Genomic DNA, 18,479 nt, shown 5'->3' on the forward strand with positions numbered 1-18,479 from the left:
ATCATCCTTAATCTCAACTCTCAATTTCGAGCTAAAAATGTCAACATAATAAGGCCATTTTCTCACCCTCCTATAACTACCCAATAGCAAATTCATCATCCTTCTAATTTATTCCTATTCTGTCAATCCTATCCAAACATTAGGCGCTCAGAGATATCCCTCCACCCACAACACATGTCTCCTTGCTATCCCTCCACGCACAACACAACATATGTCTCCTTGCTGACCAATAACCCAGCACCACCCACCAAACAATCAACCTGCATAGAAATCCCCCTGAACCGACCGATGAATCCATTATAACACGTCATTTTTAGAAACAAATAGTTGAGGCCTGCCTGCAAAAAGAACCGCTTCCGATTTGATGCGCTGCATCTTTACATGTCAAGGTCGCCATGACTTTCAACTGGTCTTGGATGCAACTTTTGTACCAGTGGAATTTGAACTTGGATTGACATTATACCACCACCCCATAGACTAGAGGATCTTAAATTGCGAATCCGTGAGATACTACTTTGATCCGCGAAAATCTTTCTTCCCGAAACATAGAAAAATCCACTGGCATTGATTGGCAAAGAAGATTAGGTTTTCAGGGAAAGCTCCTTCTGAAACCTAACAAAAACGAATCTAGAGGGAAAAAAACAAAGCGCCGCTCTAGGATACTTGATCTAAAACCTATATATAAATAATATAATGAAAACTCCGGTATAAAAACATATACCCTCCATTTCTACACAGTAAACTTGTTCTTATTATTGAATATGCAACCCTTGTAATCTGTTTTATAAGTTTGATTTATTTTCAAATCAATTCACGCAATTAAAATACAAAAGGTCGGTTAGATCATAAAGTTAGAGCATAAGATTACCTTAGAGAAAAACTTAACACTGGAAGAATCGCCAACAATACCATGACTTGGGACAAGGAACATGTGTTGCTGCCGTTGTTGCTCTTCACTCTATCGCTCATGCATAGCCTAGCATCTTTACCAATTTTCTCCTTTAAAGGAACAACTATTATTATTTTTTTCTCATTAACCTTCTAAAATTTTTGTTTCGTTTCCCAGCTTTATAGCCTCCATTCTTCGCTAAACCAGCTAAATCATACCAATTCTCGTGATCATTCGACAATCTTTCTTCTTTTTAGGGATTTTCCAACGGTACTTGCAGTTGAAGTAAGGGCATGCATGCAGCGCAGTAGCCGAATATCAAAACCTATCGGCCTAAAAATCAGCAACAAAAAACACACTTCAAATCAACGGTTGAAAGTGCCTCACCTGATCGATCGGAGCAGGGTAAAAGTGGTTGAAAGTGCCTCACGTGATTGATGGGAGCAGGGTAAAAGTGTTGACGAAGAAGTTGATGCTTAATTATGCCGATAGCCTAATTAAGGTAGGGTTGGGTCAGCGGCTGACTTATGGCATGGCAATGGCATGGATAACCACATGGGTGCCACGTGGTAGGTTGTATTTCCCACAATCGGGGTTATATGAATTAATGAATATAATATAACTAAATGAGGTCAATATAATTTAATGAATATAACTGAATCAGGTAAATGTGTAATTTAATGAATACGTACATCTCAAAGAAATCCTTTGACCTAAAACCCAACAAAGAAAACAAATGAAACTTAATAATCTTCGAAAATTTTCATCCTTAACCCGGCAAAAAAGACACCGAACAAAGATGACGAGCGACACAAAGATATTCATAAAAATAACCAACCCAAAAACTTGAATAATCTCGATCCACTTATAATTCACAACACTCCAAACATTAAACCTAATCCATCAAAATTGTAAAATATACATTTCATGAATTAAAATATTAAAATTATACATTTTATAAATAAATAAAAAACACTACACATTCTGTTCTATAATAGAATTTATGGTAGACTAGAGTTCTCCATTTGAGAGGAAGGCGGAAGCTCACAAAAAACTACACACATCCACGCCTTTCAAAATTAATTATATTAACCCATGGAGTACAGATCCTGAAACTCTTTTTTGCAAACTGGATGAAACAAGTTTGCAGAAAAAGCAGTTGCAGATGATGGAAGGATTCAACATGGTCTAATTTTTGTAGAAGTCATCATATGCAGCAACCTTTCAACTGCTTTGAAACTTTGAACACACACCCTAATAATGTTATTAACAGCAAAAAAGAGAGTGCTCCCTTACAATTGGTTGAGAAGGAAAAATACGATTCTTTATTAACATATAGCAATAAGTTTACATCGAAACCTTTTAAGCATTGCCATTTAGCTTAATCCCACTCAAAAACACATTACAAGGCACTCAAACTCAAGTTATACTAGCATCATCACAAAAAATAAGCTGAAAGTTCCTAGAAGATGCCATCATTCACCGTCTAATCTTCCATTGGCTCATCATCGTCTATTTCTTCAATTCTCATTTTCTTTACTGCCTGGGATGCATCAGCATTAAAATAGGCAGAATTCGGAATTTCTATCAAGATATCCGATTTTGCAGAATTCGGAATTTCTATCAAGATATCCGATTTTGCACCAGTGTTTTGGTTAACGATTCCTCCATTCCTGTCCACGCGATAAGATAATGTCTGCTGCTCAGGCACTGCATCAATGTATACTGTACTGTTCCCATCAATCTCCCCACTGATGAGCATCCAAGATAGCTGAGTGACAACTTTGCTTTCCAACCATCGTCGCAAGGGGCGAGCACCATAAACCTGCAAGTACCACGTTACCACGTTATCCATTTAGAGGTTTTAAATGAGAATCCCCAACTAGGTCTTGCATTTTACTCACAAATTTTGACCTAAATTGCCCGTAAACCACAAAAGCTAATAATGATCCTGCCTGCTTCACTAGCATTAACAAGTAAACAATGCATTAATTTATATTAATCGGCAAACACACCAAAAACATCCCTTTACGCAGAGACAGGCAGCACCCCATTTTTAAAGTTCAAGTGCGAGGGGAAAATGTTAAAATTTAAAGAACAGAACTGAAATTTATATCGATGGGATCCATACAGAAGGAAGAAAATCATGTGAAAATTAGAAAATCCGAAACTGAATGTGAAAATTGAGAAAATTGAAAATCTCAGAAAGCAACTCTGTAAACTGAAGAGTTCACAGCTCTTAAAGATCAACCGTTGGCCACCACCACCAACTGCCAGCAAAAATATCAGACTAAAATTACTCCCTAGACAGGTTCATGCAAAATATATGACAGCCAATTGAAAATGCAAATAAGACAAAAAATCTGATCATTGGGCATGAAGGACTCCAGTTAGACCCTTCATAATGAAAATTCTAAGCATCAAATCAGACAATATAATAATTTCAGATTGTTTCAAGGTGAGGTACATCAAATTTGGTCAGAGGCACCTTCCCACTAGCGAACACGGGTTGTATCACCCGGGATGGGGAGACGTTTCTGGAATATGGATCAAGTCCCACGGAACAGGGAGAAGCATCCCCGGGAAAGGGAAATGCAAAGACATGACTACTGGGGTCGGGAACACATCACCTGGCAAAACAGACTCTGAATAAGAAACTGAAACAAAGAGATTGTTTTACTTCCAGGATGATAGGCTTCCCGAAGGGCAATATACAAAGCTGAGTACCCACTTTTTAAAATCATGTTAGGAGGGAACATCAAGATACACATTTATATTTTTTTGATGTATGAATAATTAAAAATACCTGGAATTTATATCAATAGGATTCTTTCACTAATTATGTGAAAGTTTGGATGAAGAACATTATGTGAAATCGAAATGAAGAGCATCGAAATTGAAAATCGGAAAATCTGAAACTGAAAGCGAAAATTGAGAGAATTGAAAATCTGAGAAAATGAAATTGTAAACTGAAAAGTCCTGCTCTTTTAATATTCACTGTTGGCCACCACGACCAAAACTCTGCAAAACATCAAACTCCTAGAATAACTTTCCACACAGGTTTATATGACAGGGCATGGAAAATAGAAATCAGACCTTGAATAAAATCACTGTACATGAAGAACACCGAGCAAACATTATGAATGAAAAATACCAGGCATCAGAATAGAACATATAAATCGCAATTCTAGATTGTTTCAAAGGGAGGTAAGTCGAATTTAGTCAGGGAACCCTCCCACAACATCTCCTATGATGTGGAGACATGTTTCCAAGGAGTGGGTCATGTCCCCTGCAATAGGGAAAGGGAGAAGCGACTCGTCAAGGAGATGCAGTGTCAAGTTTATTAGGGTCGGGGGCACATCCCCTGGCAAGTTAGACTGAATAAAAAAGAAACAAGGTGATACTTACAGGATCATAGGCTTTCTGAAGAACAAGATCCAGAGCGTCATCTGTAACCCCTAAAGCAACGCCTCTCTCTGCAAGACGAATTGCTACATCTTTCATCTGTAGTCTAGCAACTTTCTTGAGCTCATCATGAGAAAGAGGATCAAATACAACTATCTCATCAAGTCTATTCAATAACTCTGGCCTGAAATGTCTTCTAACCTGCAACAATATTCAAAGGCATGTCAAAGCACCGCAGCCAACTTCGTGATAAAATTATATGAAAAAGATGCATACACAGAGTCCAGGAATGCGTGTGCATACTTCTTGCATGACATTCTCTCTTGGGTTTTTACTGTTGTGTGGCCAGACAATGCAGCAAGCAAGTGCTCTGCTCCAAGGTTGGATGTCATGATAATGACTCTGTTTGAGAAACTAACAGTGCGACCTTGTCCATCCGTAAGTCTACCATCATCAAGCATTTGAAGCAAAGTGTTGAAGACTGAAGTGTGTGCTTTCTCAACTTCATAAAAAAGAACAACACTATAGGGTCTTCTCCTTACTGCTTCTGTCAGTTGCCCCCCTTCTTCATAACCCACATAACTGCCATTACAACATCAAATCATTTTAGTACATTACAACAACAAATCGAGCAAAAATATAAATACAACTATACAAAAAAAGGCGTCTTGCTGTCAACCAATTGAGTGTCTGGCTATCAACTAATGTCAATTAGAAACATCTAGCTGTTCACATACCCAGGAGGAGCACCTATGAGCCTTGCAACTGAATGTTGCTCCATATATTCAGACATATCAATACGGACCAGCTGATTTTCATCATCAAACAATTGAGCTGCAAGAGCCTTTGCAAGTTCCGTTTTGCCAACTCCAGTGGGCCCCAAGAATAGGAAAGATCCAGTCGGCTGTTGAGGTCTTCCAAGTCCAGCCCGCGATCTTAACACAGCTTTGGCAACCGCTTGAACCGCCTCATCTTGTCCAACAACTCTTTCATGCAACCTGTCTGCCAGACCTATCAGTCGCTCGTTTTCATTCTGACCAAGTCTTGTAACAGGGCTACCAGTCCAGCGACTCACAACCTGCATTCATCACATAGTTATGTATCATGAACATCAGACACTATAGCTCTCATTGGGTTGCCAACATAAATTCTGTCAATCATATTCGATGGAAGGTATGTATAGATACTTCGTTCAACGTACCTCTGCAATCTGATCAGGTCCCACACTCTCTGTTAACATGAGATTTTTTCCCATAGCTTCTTTTCTAGAAGTTTCAGTCTTTGTTTCTTTAAGGGCCCTGTATAGTTTTGCAGCTTGTGCCACAGCCTTCCTACGCTTTGCTTTTTCCCAAGCAATCTGCAATTTCTCACATTCTTGCTTCAGTCCCCGGATTTCATCTACTCTCTCTTTTTCTTTTTGGTATTTCATTTTCAACGGTTGCAACTTATCTCTCAAATCATCAAGCTCCTTGTGAACCTATAAGAATCAGAAAAGAAAATGAGTTATTTAAAGGTTATGATACTAACGGTTCTTACCGACCAACAATTTTCACTATGTCAAACAACAGTGAACACCCCCCAACATACAAAGAATTTTCAATAGACATCTTTACATCAGAGAATCCCCATCATAATAAAAATGCCTACAGACTGATCACTGATCAGAAAGACAGCCAAGAAAATGCAATAAGGTTATCTCAAGTACAAACCTCAGCCAAACGAGCTTTACTGGCTTTATCTTTCTCCTTTTCAAGGGCATGCAACTCAACTTCTAGTTGAATCCTTTTCCTTTCAAGGGTGTCGATTTCTTCAGGTTGACTATCCAGTTGAACTCTTACATTTGCACATGCTTCATCCACAAGATCAATTGCTTTGTCTGGAAGATGTCGCCCTGTTCAGACAAACGGATTATAATGATTTTCAAAACGCCTCAGAGGAGTTCTTGATCTCTCAAGAATTAAGAGCAGAACATAATACCCCAAATGATCAAGTAATAAACACTACTTTTGGGATAATTCACACATATTGCAACTTATTCCACCCATAATAGCCAGGTATCAACTTACCGGTGATATATATACTTACCAGTGATATATCTACTTGATAACTGGGCAGCAACTACAAGTGCTCTGTCCAATATTCTCACACCATGATGACCTTCGCACTTTTCTTTTAAACCACGAAGGATACTAATAGTGTCTGTCACACGAGGTTCAGCTACATAAACCTGCCCCATAATATCAATAGCAACAAATTTATTAAAACCACCAGAAACGTGTGAACAGCCATATTAATACGTCTAATAACCCGACTAAGCACTCACTTTGCTGGAATCGTCGCTCAAACGCAGCATCTTTCTCCACATACTTCCGGTACTCTTCCAGAGTAGTTGCTCCAATGCACCTTAAGTTGGCCCCGAGCAAGCATCGGTTTAAACAAATTGGCAGCATCCATTGATCCCTCAGTACGCCCTGGAAACAAAACAAAATTCAATTCGACACGATTACTTCACAACCGAAGCTTAAAACCAATCACTTAAAAGGACCTTTAATCAATCAAGGCTAATAACATATATAATATTTGCTAGATCTAAAAATTGAATCGTAGGTAACCAAGATAGGTTTCTCTTACCGGCACCCAGAACCAAATGTATTTCGTCAATAAAGAGAATAAGTTTTCCTTGAGCTTCTTCTACCTCTTTCAATACAGATTTAAGTCGCTCTTCGAATTCGCCTCTGTAATTGGCACCAGCCACTAGAGCTCCCATATCCAAGGCTATCAATCTCACTTCTAGCAAATTGCTGTTTAAAACCATTTGAAAAACAAAATGAATTAGCGGCTCTACCAAGCTTGCATTCTGAAGATAATCCCGCCCAACACACTGTACCAGTGCGGACCCACAAAAGTCCCCAAATTTGGGGAAGGCAACCTACAAACCAAAATTTGCAAACAATATATATTTGTGTGCTTGCAAAAGAGCTTACCTTGGCACATCCCCTCGAACAATTCTTTGTGCCAGCCCTTCCACCACAACAGTCTTTCCAACACCAGGCTCTCCAATGAGCACAGGATTGTTCTTGGTCCTCCGAGACAAAATTATAACTACTCTCAGAATTTCTTCATCTCTACCAATGACAGGATCAAGCTTCCCAGCATCTTCAACCAAATCGCGGCCATATGTTTTCAAGGCCTGAAAATTAGTATCACCAGACGCAGTATCTACCTTTTTGCCCTCTCCTCTGAGCTTCTCCACTTCGGATTTCACTCTCTCTATCCTCACACCTGCCTCTGTAAAGCAATCTGAAACCTGGGAGTTTTTTAGCACTCCAAGAATAAGATGATCTACTGCCAAATGAGTGTCCCCCTTGCTCTTTTGTAAATACCGAGCACGGCTGATGCAGTATCTTATTTCAATGTTAGGAGGAATACTGTCGGGGGCAGGATCTTGGGATGGGAGTTTCTTCAGGGCCTGGGATGGGAGTTTCTTCAGGGCCTGTCGAAGGACTCTCTGTACTGCTTCCACAGTTTCCTCTCCACCTGTAGCAGATGAAATCGCTTGACGGAGAATACCCCTATGTCATAAGCTATACCCCGATAGAAAAACCAAACGAGACCGCTTACGGGAGAATCAACATCAGAGCAGGTTTCCTGGAGAGACTGCTCGGCGAAAGAGGTCTTCTCCAAGCTAACCGGAGTAGGGTAAAGTGCCCAGCAGCTAATCCACCGTCAGATCGCAGCAGAGGCTTCTTACCATCGATCTGGGCGGGCGAACCAAGGGGAAAAACTGTGACCGGACGTCCTGCCAGGAAGAGAATTAATGACAGAACCCGCGTGGTGTGCCATGTGATGGCGCTAAGCGCGAAACCAGCGGGCATGCATCTCGTAAACTCCGAGCATTGTGCCATAAACTCGGCGCACAGATGTCAGACGATTGTATGCCCGCTGAATGTGACGCCAGGTGTCAACGTTAGAAACAAAAGGACGACGAAAGTCTCTTTCAAAGGAAGGCCTATCGGCCTAAATATATTTACAAAACTTAGAGTTAAACTTTGGGTGGGTTTGGGGTTCCATATGGCGATGGTGTTAGTGAAGTGGCAGCATTAGTGCTCCAAAATCCAAGGCATCTGTTGCGGCATTTAAGAATCCAGGGCGAAATGGATTTATAGAACAAGGCTTTAATTGCACGCAGAGTCCTTTATACTGATAGACTCATTTCTGCTGCTAGGAGGGAGGGACTTACCAAACTTATAACAAAGTGGGTGAGTCCTTCCCAGTCTCTGGCCTTGTAAATGTGCATGGAGATTAGCATTATTAACTATGTTGCATAATGCTACAAATGCTAATACCCCGTTCTTTGTTCTTTCCATCTTGCGGTTGCTCCTCAATTTCGTTTCAGGCACACTTACTAGATATTTCGTGCGGAGTCGTGTAAGGAGGCGGAGAAATTGCCGGATAGCTAAAAGTGGCAGGAATTCGGCTAAAATGATTTCAAAAAACTTGTAAAGGCAGTGTTTGAATCGTGTTTTTATGGTGGAAATAGAATCAGCGCCATCAAAAACGTTTTGGACACCTAAATTTTTGAAATTTAAAAACTATAACTGGGATTTACAATCCTTACCAGATTTTCTCTAAATATGATCAGAATTTCCATAACTTTCCAGGCAACTCCTCTGCCTGGTTAGACTACTCCGCAAAAAATATCCATCATTACTATTGGTTCTTTCCATTGGGTCTGTTAAAACAATGCCTCTGGTAATTAATTACTACTCCGTGTCTGATATTTCAGCACATAACAAATTTAGTGCACCATGTTTTTTAATGGCACCTGCCCAGCGCCTGTCCCGTCCCCTTCCAAACCCCCTAGATGAATTAGACACAGTTTTGGCAAAAACAGCTAATATGAACAAGCAGTAATAATCACAGTCTTGAATGTGGCTTGGGCCGAGCCAAATACCACGATAGCCTCATTGTGGGTGAAGGGACACAAGAATTCCTGATTTTTTTTTTTCATTATCGCCATGGATGCAAAGGCCTACAACCGTTGTCTCCAAATTCATTCATACTGCTGCTCTATGAAGACAAGGGTTGTTGATTTTTGTAGAGAGGAATTGTTCATGTCTGAAGATTACTTAAAGATTATGTGGAGGCGGTTTCGCTTCTTGGGAGAAATTTTGGAGCGTTGTTATAAGATTATTTTTTCGGTAAGTATTTAAAGAACCCCTAGAATTTTGTATCCCTGCAATTTTGTATGCCTGGAAATTAAAGGATAAGAAGAGAGGCAAGACCATTGATCAAATTTTATTTTTGAAAGGCGTTGTCGTTGTTTAATTCCAGGGATAACGTTGAAGCATTTAAAACTTTGTTATTCATTTTGATGGTTGGTTTGGGAAATATTTTGAAATAAAATATAGGCGAAGTCAAATAATTGACTTCATTCATATTAGTCTCAATTTCAAAAAATTCCTAAAAATCTACCATTAACTAAATTCAAATTCAACTACAAAACCCTTTATATAGTCATTTACTTATCAGTTATCACAGGGTTTTTATACTTTGAACGCTCTGGTTGGCAAGTTGCCAAATGGTCCTTTTTTTTCCTTTCATTCTGGCAAACAACTGATGCAAATAATTAAATCTACAATGACAATTAAGTTTATGTAGCTCAAAATAAAACAATATGATTCTTGAGCCTTTACACAAAATAATTCTTGAACATATTTTTTTTTAGTTTTACTCAAATGATACCTGAACCTGAGGTTCCATTGCAACAGATCAAATTGGATTCCTCTTATTCCTTTTAGGAGGCCCGACAGTCATACTTTCCCAAACAGCCCAGATCATAGGGACTGAAATATATTCTACCAAGTTGTCAAGTTGCCACTCGGATCCTCGTCTGTTGTTCCATGAAAAACTCTGATCTACCTGATTCTCTGGCTTAAATTTAGCCCTTCTTTCCTATAAGCCCTGAAAGCATAAATATCTCATAGCTCAAGGCCTTATTGATTGGACTCATAACTCTACTTTGCTTATGGTTCTACTCATGGTCTACCATACCTAAAGTTCAGAAAGCGGATGGTTTAGAATGCTTCACAATTTAATTTCACTTTGACTATGGCTTCTGGCCAGAAAATCTGTTGTTGCACAATGCAAACAGACAGGTAAATAATACTTACACAGCCATCCATAAGTTACCTATAAATTTTATTTTTTATTTTATTTTTTTTCAAAAGAGGGCCGTCTATTAAAAAAATCAGTTCCACTTAAATTTTATGAATTAAATCCATCTCTATTGATAATACTTCCGATTTTGTTTTCGAACACAAAGGAATTCGTTGTTTAGTCGAAGATCTTGCTATTTCTTGGAAAATACTGAATTTTTTCTCTTAATATTTTACCAATGGGGTTTTACTAGATGGGAAAGGAGGGATTATTTCGTATCAGGTATCAGTTGTCTTGAAATGTGTACTGTGTTCAGTTTAAATACAATGGCATAATCAACCATTTTACTCTGGAGGAAGGATTTTTTATCTCTCTAATTTCTAAACTTGAGAACTTTTTGCTTACGATTTTCCCAACGGGGTTTGACTGAATGGTGAAGAGGTGGGGTTCAAGTCGCACTACCCACTGTGATCTCTGTAGTCTTATGTCATCTTTACTATAATGTTGCGGTGTTTTTCCACCATGTTTATTTTAGTTGACAGCTGGATTTATGCTCAAGAGGTTGTATTTTTCATGCGTCAAGTTTCAAATTCGTATTTTATTTCTCAGGTATATTTTCTTTTAGTCTTTTATTTATGAAACCTGCAGATGCATTTATTTGGAATCTGGATACAGAGTTTCATTTGTATTTGACATGTCTGGAATGTATATTTCTATTGTTTTGCAGGTGCTTTACAGAAAGTGCAATGGAAACTTCCTTGTTAATATATTGGGCAAGTGGAAGGAGTCTGAATACTCAGCAAGTGGTCAGTCAATTCCTGTAGATGGTCTTGTTTATTACATTAATCCATCTTCCAGGTAAATGCCTACACAATGTTTTCTATTCCACCTTCCGGGTAAATACCTGCACAATGTTTTTTGTTTTGCTCAATAAAATTGAGGGGTTATCATTAGTCCTCATGAAAAAATTGTTTCTCAATTCGCTTAGGGTCTTGGAATAGCTATAAACAATCCAGCGGAATATTTACAAACAATCCAGCGGAATATTTAGCCCATGAAAAGGATTGGAGATCGTCAAGACACTCAAAATCTCCAACATAATTGTTTTTGGGACTCTATTCTCGCCATCTGTTAGTTCATCAAAGGCCAAAAGGCAATCCTCAACATTAAGTCAAAGAATCTTCACCTCAATATCCCAGTTTGAGCAAGTGGACTTTTATCATGTTTTAAGAAATTCGAACTCTACAGCCGATGACCTTGCTAAAAAGGGTGCCAATATGACCCAAAGTATAATTGAAATGAATCAAAGGCTGGACTTCATTCCAATCCCTTAATAATGCTAGGTATTCTAAATTATTCTATGACAGTTTGGGAGAGAGCTTCCCTTTCCTCTCTCCTCCCTTCGAATTCGATGATTCTCTCGAAGAGCAATCAATACCAACTCAAAGTGGATCTCTGGGCCCAGCCCCATCTTGCTCTTCTGTCGGCCCTCTAACATCTCCGGATTTGCATGGATCGTCCTAGTTGTCAAACGTCGGCGTAGAGGTGGCCACACATTCTGGCACTTCTCCTTATCGGAGGTCTTGTCCATTTATGTTGCCTCAGTCATAGAGTTATTACAGAAGTCGTCGGATGCGGTGTTCTATGTTATACACGTGATTATGGAGTTCATTCTTTTGCCGTGCTTTTCTCTTCCGACGTCACTCCTTTGTCCAGGCGATTTTCCCGCGGGGATTCAGGTCTATTCGTTGCAGGATGGATCGTGCCAGAGCCCTGGCCTCATCTATTTATGAATTCACTCGAGCCTTCTGCTTTCAATCTGGACTTCGCTGAATTCTAAAGTTGGTAATGCTAACTCCTGTGAGTCTGGTTGGTAGGTTTTGGCTTCTCTTCCTTCCCAATTGTTTCATCTGGTTATACAAGTGGTGTTCGAAGTTTGACAACGAATTATGTAAATTTGGGTAAAAATATAACTAGTTAGTTTTATACTGAAATAGCAGTTATGTAACGGAGGAGACTTGTATAAAACTAGTGAATGCTCGAGAAATGTAATCGTGGAGAATCATTGTTGAATTAATAGAGATTCCAATCCCTTGCCCCGTGGATGTTTATTTGACAACCTGTCAAGATTTTACCACGTAAATTCTGTGCATTTATGCGTGTGTTTGAATTCAGTTTTTCAAATCTGTTATATGCTTTTCTTGATCAATTTATAACTGAATGTGTGTAGTTTCTTTCCTCATTATTTCCGCTATTCAAACAACAAATGGTATCAGAGCTTTTGAGTTTTTGAAGAGCAGGAGTCTGGAACGGGAGGCCAATGTCTACCTGCGTGAATCTGGGTGCGCGGAGGAGGCCTTGTAATGTTACGTGCTGCTAGAGCAGCCTGCCGTAGTTGTGGGTGTGCGTGAAGGAGAGGTTCACCTGCATGGAAGGGCCATTGAACCAGGGAAAGCCTGCGTGGAAGATTTGCCTGCGTGCTATCTGTGTGGAAGATTTGCTCTGCGTGTCTGTGCCCTGTGTGGACCAGTGGCTCTGCGTGAAGCTCATTGTGATCTCTGTGTGAGAAGCACTGTCTCTGCGTGAAGGCGCTGGCTGTCTCAGCTGCCAAACCCTCTGCTGTTGACGCTGTCATACCTGCAACGTGAGGAGGAAGCGAATTTGATGCCTACGTGGAAGAGCCATCGAACTAGGCAGAGCCTGCATGTGGAAGAGGCAAGAGCTGCTGTCCAGTGAAGAGGAAGACACTCTGCTCTGCGTGTTGTGATCAGCAAACGTGGATCTGATCTGCGTGCAAGGAAAATTAGCTGCTAGACCTACGTGGAAGAGGCAAGAGCTGCTGTCCAGTGAAGAGGAAGACCCTCTGCCTTGCGTGCTGCCAGAATCTGTTCAGCAAAGGTGGATCCGGGTATTTTTTGAAAGAAATTTTGTCTTAGAATTTCTTTTTTAGAAAGTTGTGAAAATAAAGATTTTAAATTCTGAGGGGTGGATGTGTGAAAGTGAAGGAAAGAAAAAAAGAAGATAGTTTTTCTTTTAAATCGAAGGAAAGAGAAAAAGTTGTTTTTTTTCGAAAGGTTTTTTTTTTATAAATTGAAGGAAAGGAGAAAAAGTTCATTTTTAAAGGGTTTTTCTATTTAAAAGGAAAGGAGAAAAAGTTCTTCTTTTAAACGGTTTTTCTATTTAAAAGGAAAGGAGAAAAAGTTTGTTTTCAAAGGGTTTTTTCTGTTTAAATTGAAAAAAAAATTCTTGGAGAAATAAGGCCAAGAACAATACCTGGGAAAGCTTCCTGAAGGGAGAAGTGTTGTTGGATGCAAGGGGATCTTGTAGAGCTTCCTGAAGGGAGAAGTGTTGTTGGATGCAAGTGGGTCTTCAAACTGAAACGGAAAGTTGATGGAAGTATCGAAAGGTATAAGGCGAGACTGGTAACAAAAGGGTATTCTCAAGTTGATGGTATAGACTTTCATGAGATTTTTTCTCCAGTTGTAAAACTTGTTTCTATTCGTACTATGTTGGCACTAACTGTGTTACTTAATCTTGAGTTAGAACAGTGAGATGTTAAAGCAACTTTTCTACATGGTGATTTGAATGAAGAGATATATATGGAACCGCTAGAAGGTTTTGTACAAGGTCGCAGCAGAAGATTAGTTTGCAAGCTTAGGAAATCATTGTATGGTCTGAGGCAGTCTCCCAGACAATGGTACAAGAAGTTTGATTCCTTCATGGTGAGCCAAAACTTTATAAGAAGTGAGTATGATCATTGTGTATACTTCAAAAGTTTCAATGGCATATTCATTATCTTAGCTTTGTATGTTGACGATATGCTTATTGCAAGCAAAAGCATGGAAGAGATCAACAGGTTAAAGGCTCAACTCTCTAGGACGTTTGATATGAAGGATCTTGGAGCAGCAAAACATATCTTGGGCATGGAGATACATAGAGACAAAAAAAATGGTAAGCTTTGGTTATCACAGCAAACGTATGTGGAGAAAGTACTTGAAAAGTTCTCTATGAACAATGTGAAACCTGTTAATGTTCCACTAGCTTCCCATTTTAAACTTTCTTCGGTTTTGAGTCCTAAAGCTGATGAAGAAAAGCAGTATATGTCTCATGTACCATATGCAAATGTTGTAGGCAACTTAATGTATGCGATGGTATCTACAAGACCTGACATTTCACATGCAGTTGGAGTTGTCAACAAGTTCATGGCAAAGGTTCATGGCAAATCCAGGTAAAGAACATTGGCAAGCAGTGAAATGGGTGCTTCGATATCTAAGAGGCACAAGTGACCATTGCATCATCTTTAATGGTAGTAAAGGATCAGTCTGCGGATATGTAGACGCTGACTATGCAGGTGATTTGGACAAAAGAAGATCTACTACATGTTATGTCTTTACTCTTGCAGGTGGAGCAATTAGTTGGATGTCAAAGCTTCAAGAAACAGTTGCGGTGTCCACTATCGAAGCTGAATATATAGCTGCTTCAGATGCCAGTAAAGAAGCAATTTGGTTAAAGGGTCTGCTCGATGAGATTGGAAGAACACAGGAGAAAGTGAATGTACTTTGTGACAGTCAAAGTGCTATTCACTTGGCTACAAATCTTGTTTATCACAGTAAAACCAAGCACATTGATGTAAAGTATCATTTTATGAGACATGTGATCGATGGCGGAAAAGTAACTCTTCAAAAGGTCCATACGCAAGAGAATTGTGCAGACATATTCACAAAGCCAGTTACAGTAGAGAAGTTGCGATGGTGTTTAGCTTCTCTTGGCTTGCAAAAAAGATGATGAATCAGCATGGGCAAGGGATTAGGAAAAGTGTTGTCAAGGTGGAGTTTGTTGGAAGTTTGACAACAAATTATGTAAATTTGGGTAAAAATGTAACTAGTTAGTTTTATACCGAAATAGCAGTTATGTAATGGAAGAGGCTTGTATAAAACTAGTGAATGCCCGAGAAATGTAATCATGGAGAATCATTGTTGAATTAATAGAGATTCTAATACCTTGCCCCGTGGATGTTTCCTTACCACCCTGTCAAGGTTTTACCACGTAAATCCTGTGCATTTATGCGTGTGTTTGAATTCAATTTTTCAAATCTGTTATATGCTTTCTTTAGTCAATTTATGACTGAATGTGTGTAGTTTCTTTCCTCGTTATTTCCCGATTCAAACAACAAGTGGGTGGTGTGATTATTTTTTTTCAGAGAAAGAAAAAACTCTGTTTTGTGTTATATTTAAAACAGTACATATATATATATATGATGATCAGAACATCATCATAGGTCTGATAGTGTATCCAATATTTAACTGCACAGGGATTTACAAATTTACTGCAAACTTCAGCGTCAGCCATATACTAAAACAGGCAACAGAGATTAGACTCAACAGCTTCTGCGCCTTTCTAAATATCTCTCAAATTAACATCTAATCTAGAACTTGTTCTTCATCCAGCAAAATATATAGTGATTTTTCACCTGTCTTATATATAAAACATTTACAAAAAGTGATACAATTTTTTTTCAAGGTACTTATCTGTCGTAATGTTCTGCTCCACTGTCAAGGACTTTAAAGCACTATCCTGACATGTCAATGCTTCCTACTTCTGTCATTGTTGACCCCGTTTTTACCTTGATATGCATACCTTCTTCTGAAGCTAGTAATCTTTTTTCGACATTTCATCCACATTCTTGTTGTACGCTCTGCTGATGTGCTGTATTGCTGTATGGAAGATTGCTGAAGAGTGCTCCATAGGCATTGTATGCGCTTCAGCCAGCCTTGTAGGGACTTTTGTTGAATATTATTTTTCCCCAGGATGTGATCAACCATACCCAACCATATCCCTAGAATCTCCATATATTTGTATTTGTGGGATATTTAAAAATTTGGTAATCCATAGTAATCCCCGTAAAACATTTACTTCTGCTTTCATACTTGTTCCCTCTCTCGCATTCCAGTGAATCTAGTACTCTTGTTCTTCTGTCACCTTTAGCCAAATTCCACATCCACATCTCCCTCCTTGTGATGCCCCATCAAAAAACCCAGCCGCGTATTTGGTAAGCTGTACCATCCCCTTGTCTTCTTTCTCTTTTTGCTTGGTGCCAGCTCTCTAATCCGATTTGGTCCACAATTTGGTCCACTGATCTATGTACTCACAAATCAAATCCTCTCTCCATCTACTGGTTCCAAAAATCAGGTGGTTTTATCTATGTTGGGCAGCTCGTTCTAGGATGGCTCGCAATTCCAACCCTCGTGAGAATCTCAATGCAGCTTCAGTGATTGACAAACTGCTGAACGCAACCCAGGCCTTGCTTGCCTCAATTCAGAAACTCAAAGACATGGTCGAGACGCAAAGATGTTCCTTCCAACTCTTGCTGGAGGATAAGTTGTTATCTCACCATGCTTATATGGAGAATTCGTTGGACGAGTTAATGGAGGAAGTTCATTCGCTCAGTTCCTGGGTGGCTGCGTTGGAAGTCTCCACCTCTCCTTCTAACAGGATGGCAATTGGAGGTTGTAGCCCTGCGGCTCCTGCAGAATGAAAGAGGCCACGTTGCACGAGGGGTCCGAAGCGGGCTCTCGTTCTTCCTGGTGATCATTGGCATCGTTACTTTGGAGTCAAATTTTGGTATTTTGTGACCGGTTAGCTTTAAATCTCTCTGTCGTTATGCTAGTTTGCAAATTTAACTTCCTCCTTGGGGCTTTCGACTTTGTACAGAGTCTATAGTGGTCAGTCATTTTTTGTGTCTGAGCTGGCTTAAGAGGTAGTAAACTCTGTCTTCACTATATTGAAGACTTGTTTTTTTCTTCTAAAAAGCAGATATGAAGGTTCTGGGCCCAATCGCAACTTTTTATTAATACAAACACCCTTACCCGTTCCGTTGAAAGGAAAAAAAAAGGTTTGATATGGGTGATAACCATAATAGGGAAAAGTTTGATATAAGTTTGATATGGGTGATAACCATAAAAAGGATTTGCTTTATGCATGGATATTACCGCATATATCCAAAGAGTCTGTCTTACATAACGATTGTGAGTAATAAATTATCGTTTGTATGTACCTTGCTAGAGATGGCAGCAGATCCTTTCCATGTTCTTTTCTATTTGACTTTTATGCTGACAGCATGTGCACTGTTTTCAAAGACATGGATTGAAGTATCTAGTTCATCTGCCAGAAATGTGGCAAAGCAACTAAAGGTATGAAATTAGAAATGAGAGTATCTAGTTTTATAGATTTCTATTTTTCAATCATTTGCTGATTACTTATTCTTTGATATCGAAATGAAAATTTTATTCCTTTAAAATGCAGGGGCAACAAATGGTTATGCCAGGCCGCAGAGAATCTAATCTTCAGAAAGAGCTGAACCGTTACATACCAACAACTGCAACTTTTGGTGGCATGTGCATTGGTGCTATTATTGTCATGGCTGATTTTACGGGGGCTATTGGTTCTGGTACAGGAATCCTTCTGGCAGTGACTATTATTTACCAGTACTTTGAGACTTTTGAGAAGGAAAGGACCAGTGAACTAGGTTTCTTTGGTTTTTAGTGCATGTGTTTGCATTTGATCTTAGTAGAAATTTGGGCTCGTGCTCTGGCCATTGTAGCATTTAAATGTTGGGATTTTTACACCACTTTGAAGTTTTACAACGATCATTTGATTAGATCTTTAAGGTAAAAATACATGAAAGTCAAAAACTCGCCGGCAAAAAAAGTCTTGCATGTTGTACTGACAATGAGATGTCTAGGGTAGTTTAAAATAACCTTTTTTTTTATATAAATAAAGGCTATTGTGATACTAGAGAGGCCACTCAAATGTGGTTTTTGGTAATATTTTCAATGTTTTGTTTAGTTATGTCAATTGAAATTCTTTAGATGCAAAACAAGCATTGATTAATTTCATGAAAACCAATCTGCAGAATTGGAAATAAGCATATGTGCATGAATGCAATAGAGAAAACAGTATTGTTTAATTGAAATGAGAGTGAAAGAGACTTTGGAAAATGTTATTGTTTGAAACAGTTGGAATGGTA

The 18,479-nt window shown here is 39.1% G+C and overlaps 2 protein-coding genes across 2 annotated transcripts; one reads left to right on the forward strand and one right to left on the reverse strand.

The window, feature by feature from the left end:
* Positions 1-2,302: 2,302 nt before the first annotated feature.
* Positions 2,303-8,199, reverse strand: LOC149181878 (chaperone protein ClpB1-like). Its single transcript, XM_089414359.1, is given in 13 exon segments — positions 2,303-2,714; positions 4,298-4,495; positions 4,598-4,620; positions 4,623-4,876; positions 5,032-5,372; positions 5,496-5,771; positions 6,004-6,185; positions 6,380-6,521; positions 6,607-6,696; positions 6,698-6,765; positions 6,926-7,095; positions 7,279-7,872; positions 7,985-8,199. Coding segments are annotated over 13 exon segments (2,892 nt in total). The 3' UTR covers positions 2,303-2,375.
* A 116-nt stretch (positions 8,200-8,315) lies between these two features.
* On the forward strand, positions 8,316-18,190 carry LOC149181879 (uncharacterized). The gene is made up of 5 exons (XM_089416707.1): positions 8,316-9,495; positions 11,181-11,311; positions 12,319-12,326; positions 17,516-17,643; positions 17,756-18,190. The coding sequence occupies exons 1-5, from the start codon at positions 9,313-9,315 to the stop codon at positions 17,993-17,995; spliced, it is 690 nt and encodes a 229-aa protein (XP_089272833.1). The 5' UTR covers positions 8,316-9,312; the 3' UTR covers positions 17,996-18,190.
* The last annotated feature ends 289 nt before the right edge of the window (positions 18,191-18,479 follow it).

Source organism: Pinus tabuliformis, chromosome 3_2 (genome assembly GCF_031772625.1).
Source record: "Pinus tabuliformis cultivar Carrire ecotype Pingquan chromosome 3_2, CPIR1, whole genome shotgun sequence".
Classification (NCBI taxonomy): domain Eukaryota; kingdom Viridiplantae; phylum Streptophyta; class Pinopsida; order Pinales; family Pinaceae; genus Pinus; species Pinus tabuliformis.

Excerpts from the sequence above, each read along its gene's own strand:
- LOC149181879 (XM_089416707.1), top strand. The coding sequence starts at position 9,313 with ATGGATGCAAAGGCCTACAACCGTTGTCTCCAAATTCATTCATACTGC. Across the intron at positions 9,496-11,180 it reads GTTATAAGATTATTTTTTCG|GTGCTTTACAGAAAGTGCAA; the intron begins GTAAGTATTTAA and ends ATTGTTTTGCAG. Across the intron at positions 17,644-17,755 it reads ATGTGGCAAAGCAACTAAAG|GGGCAACAAATGGTTATGCC; the intron begins GTATGAAATTAG and ends TTTAAAATGCAG.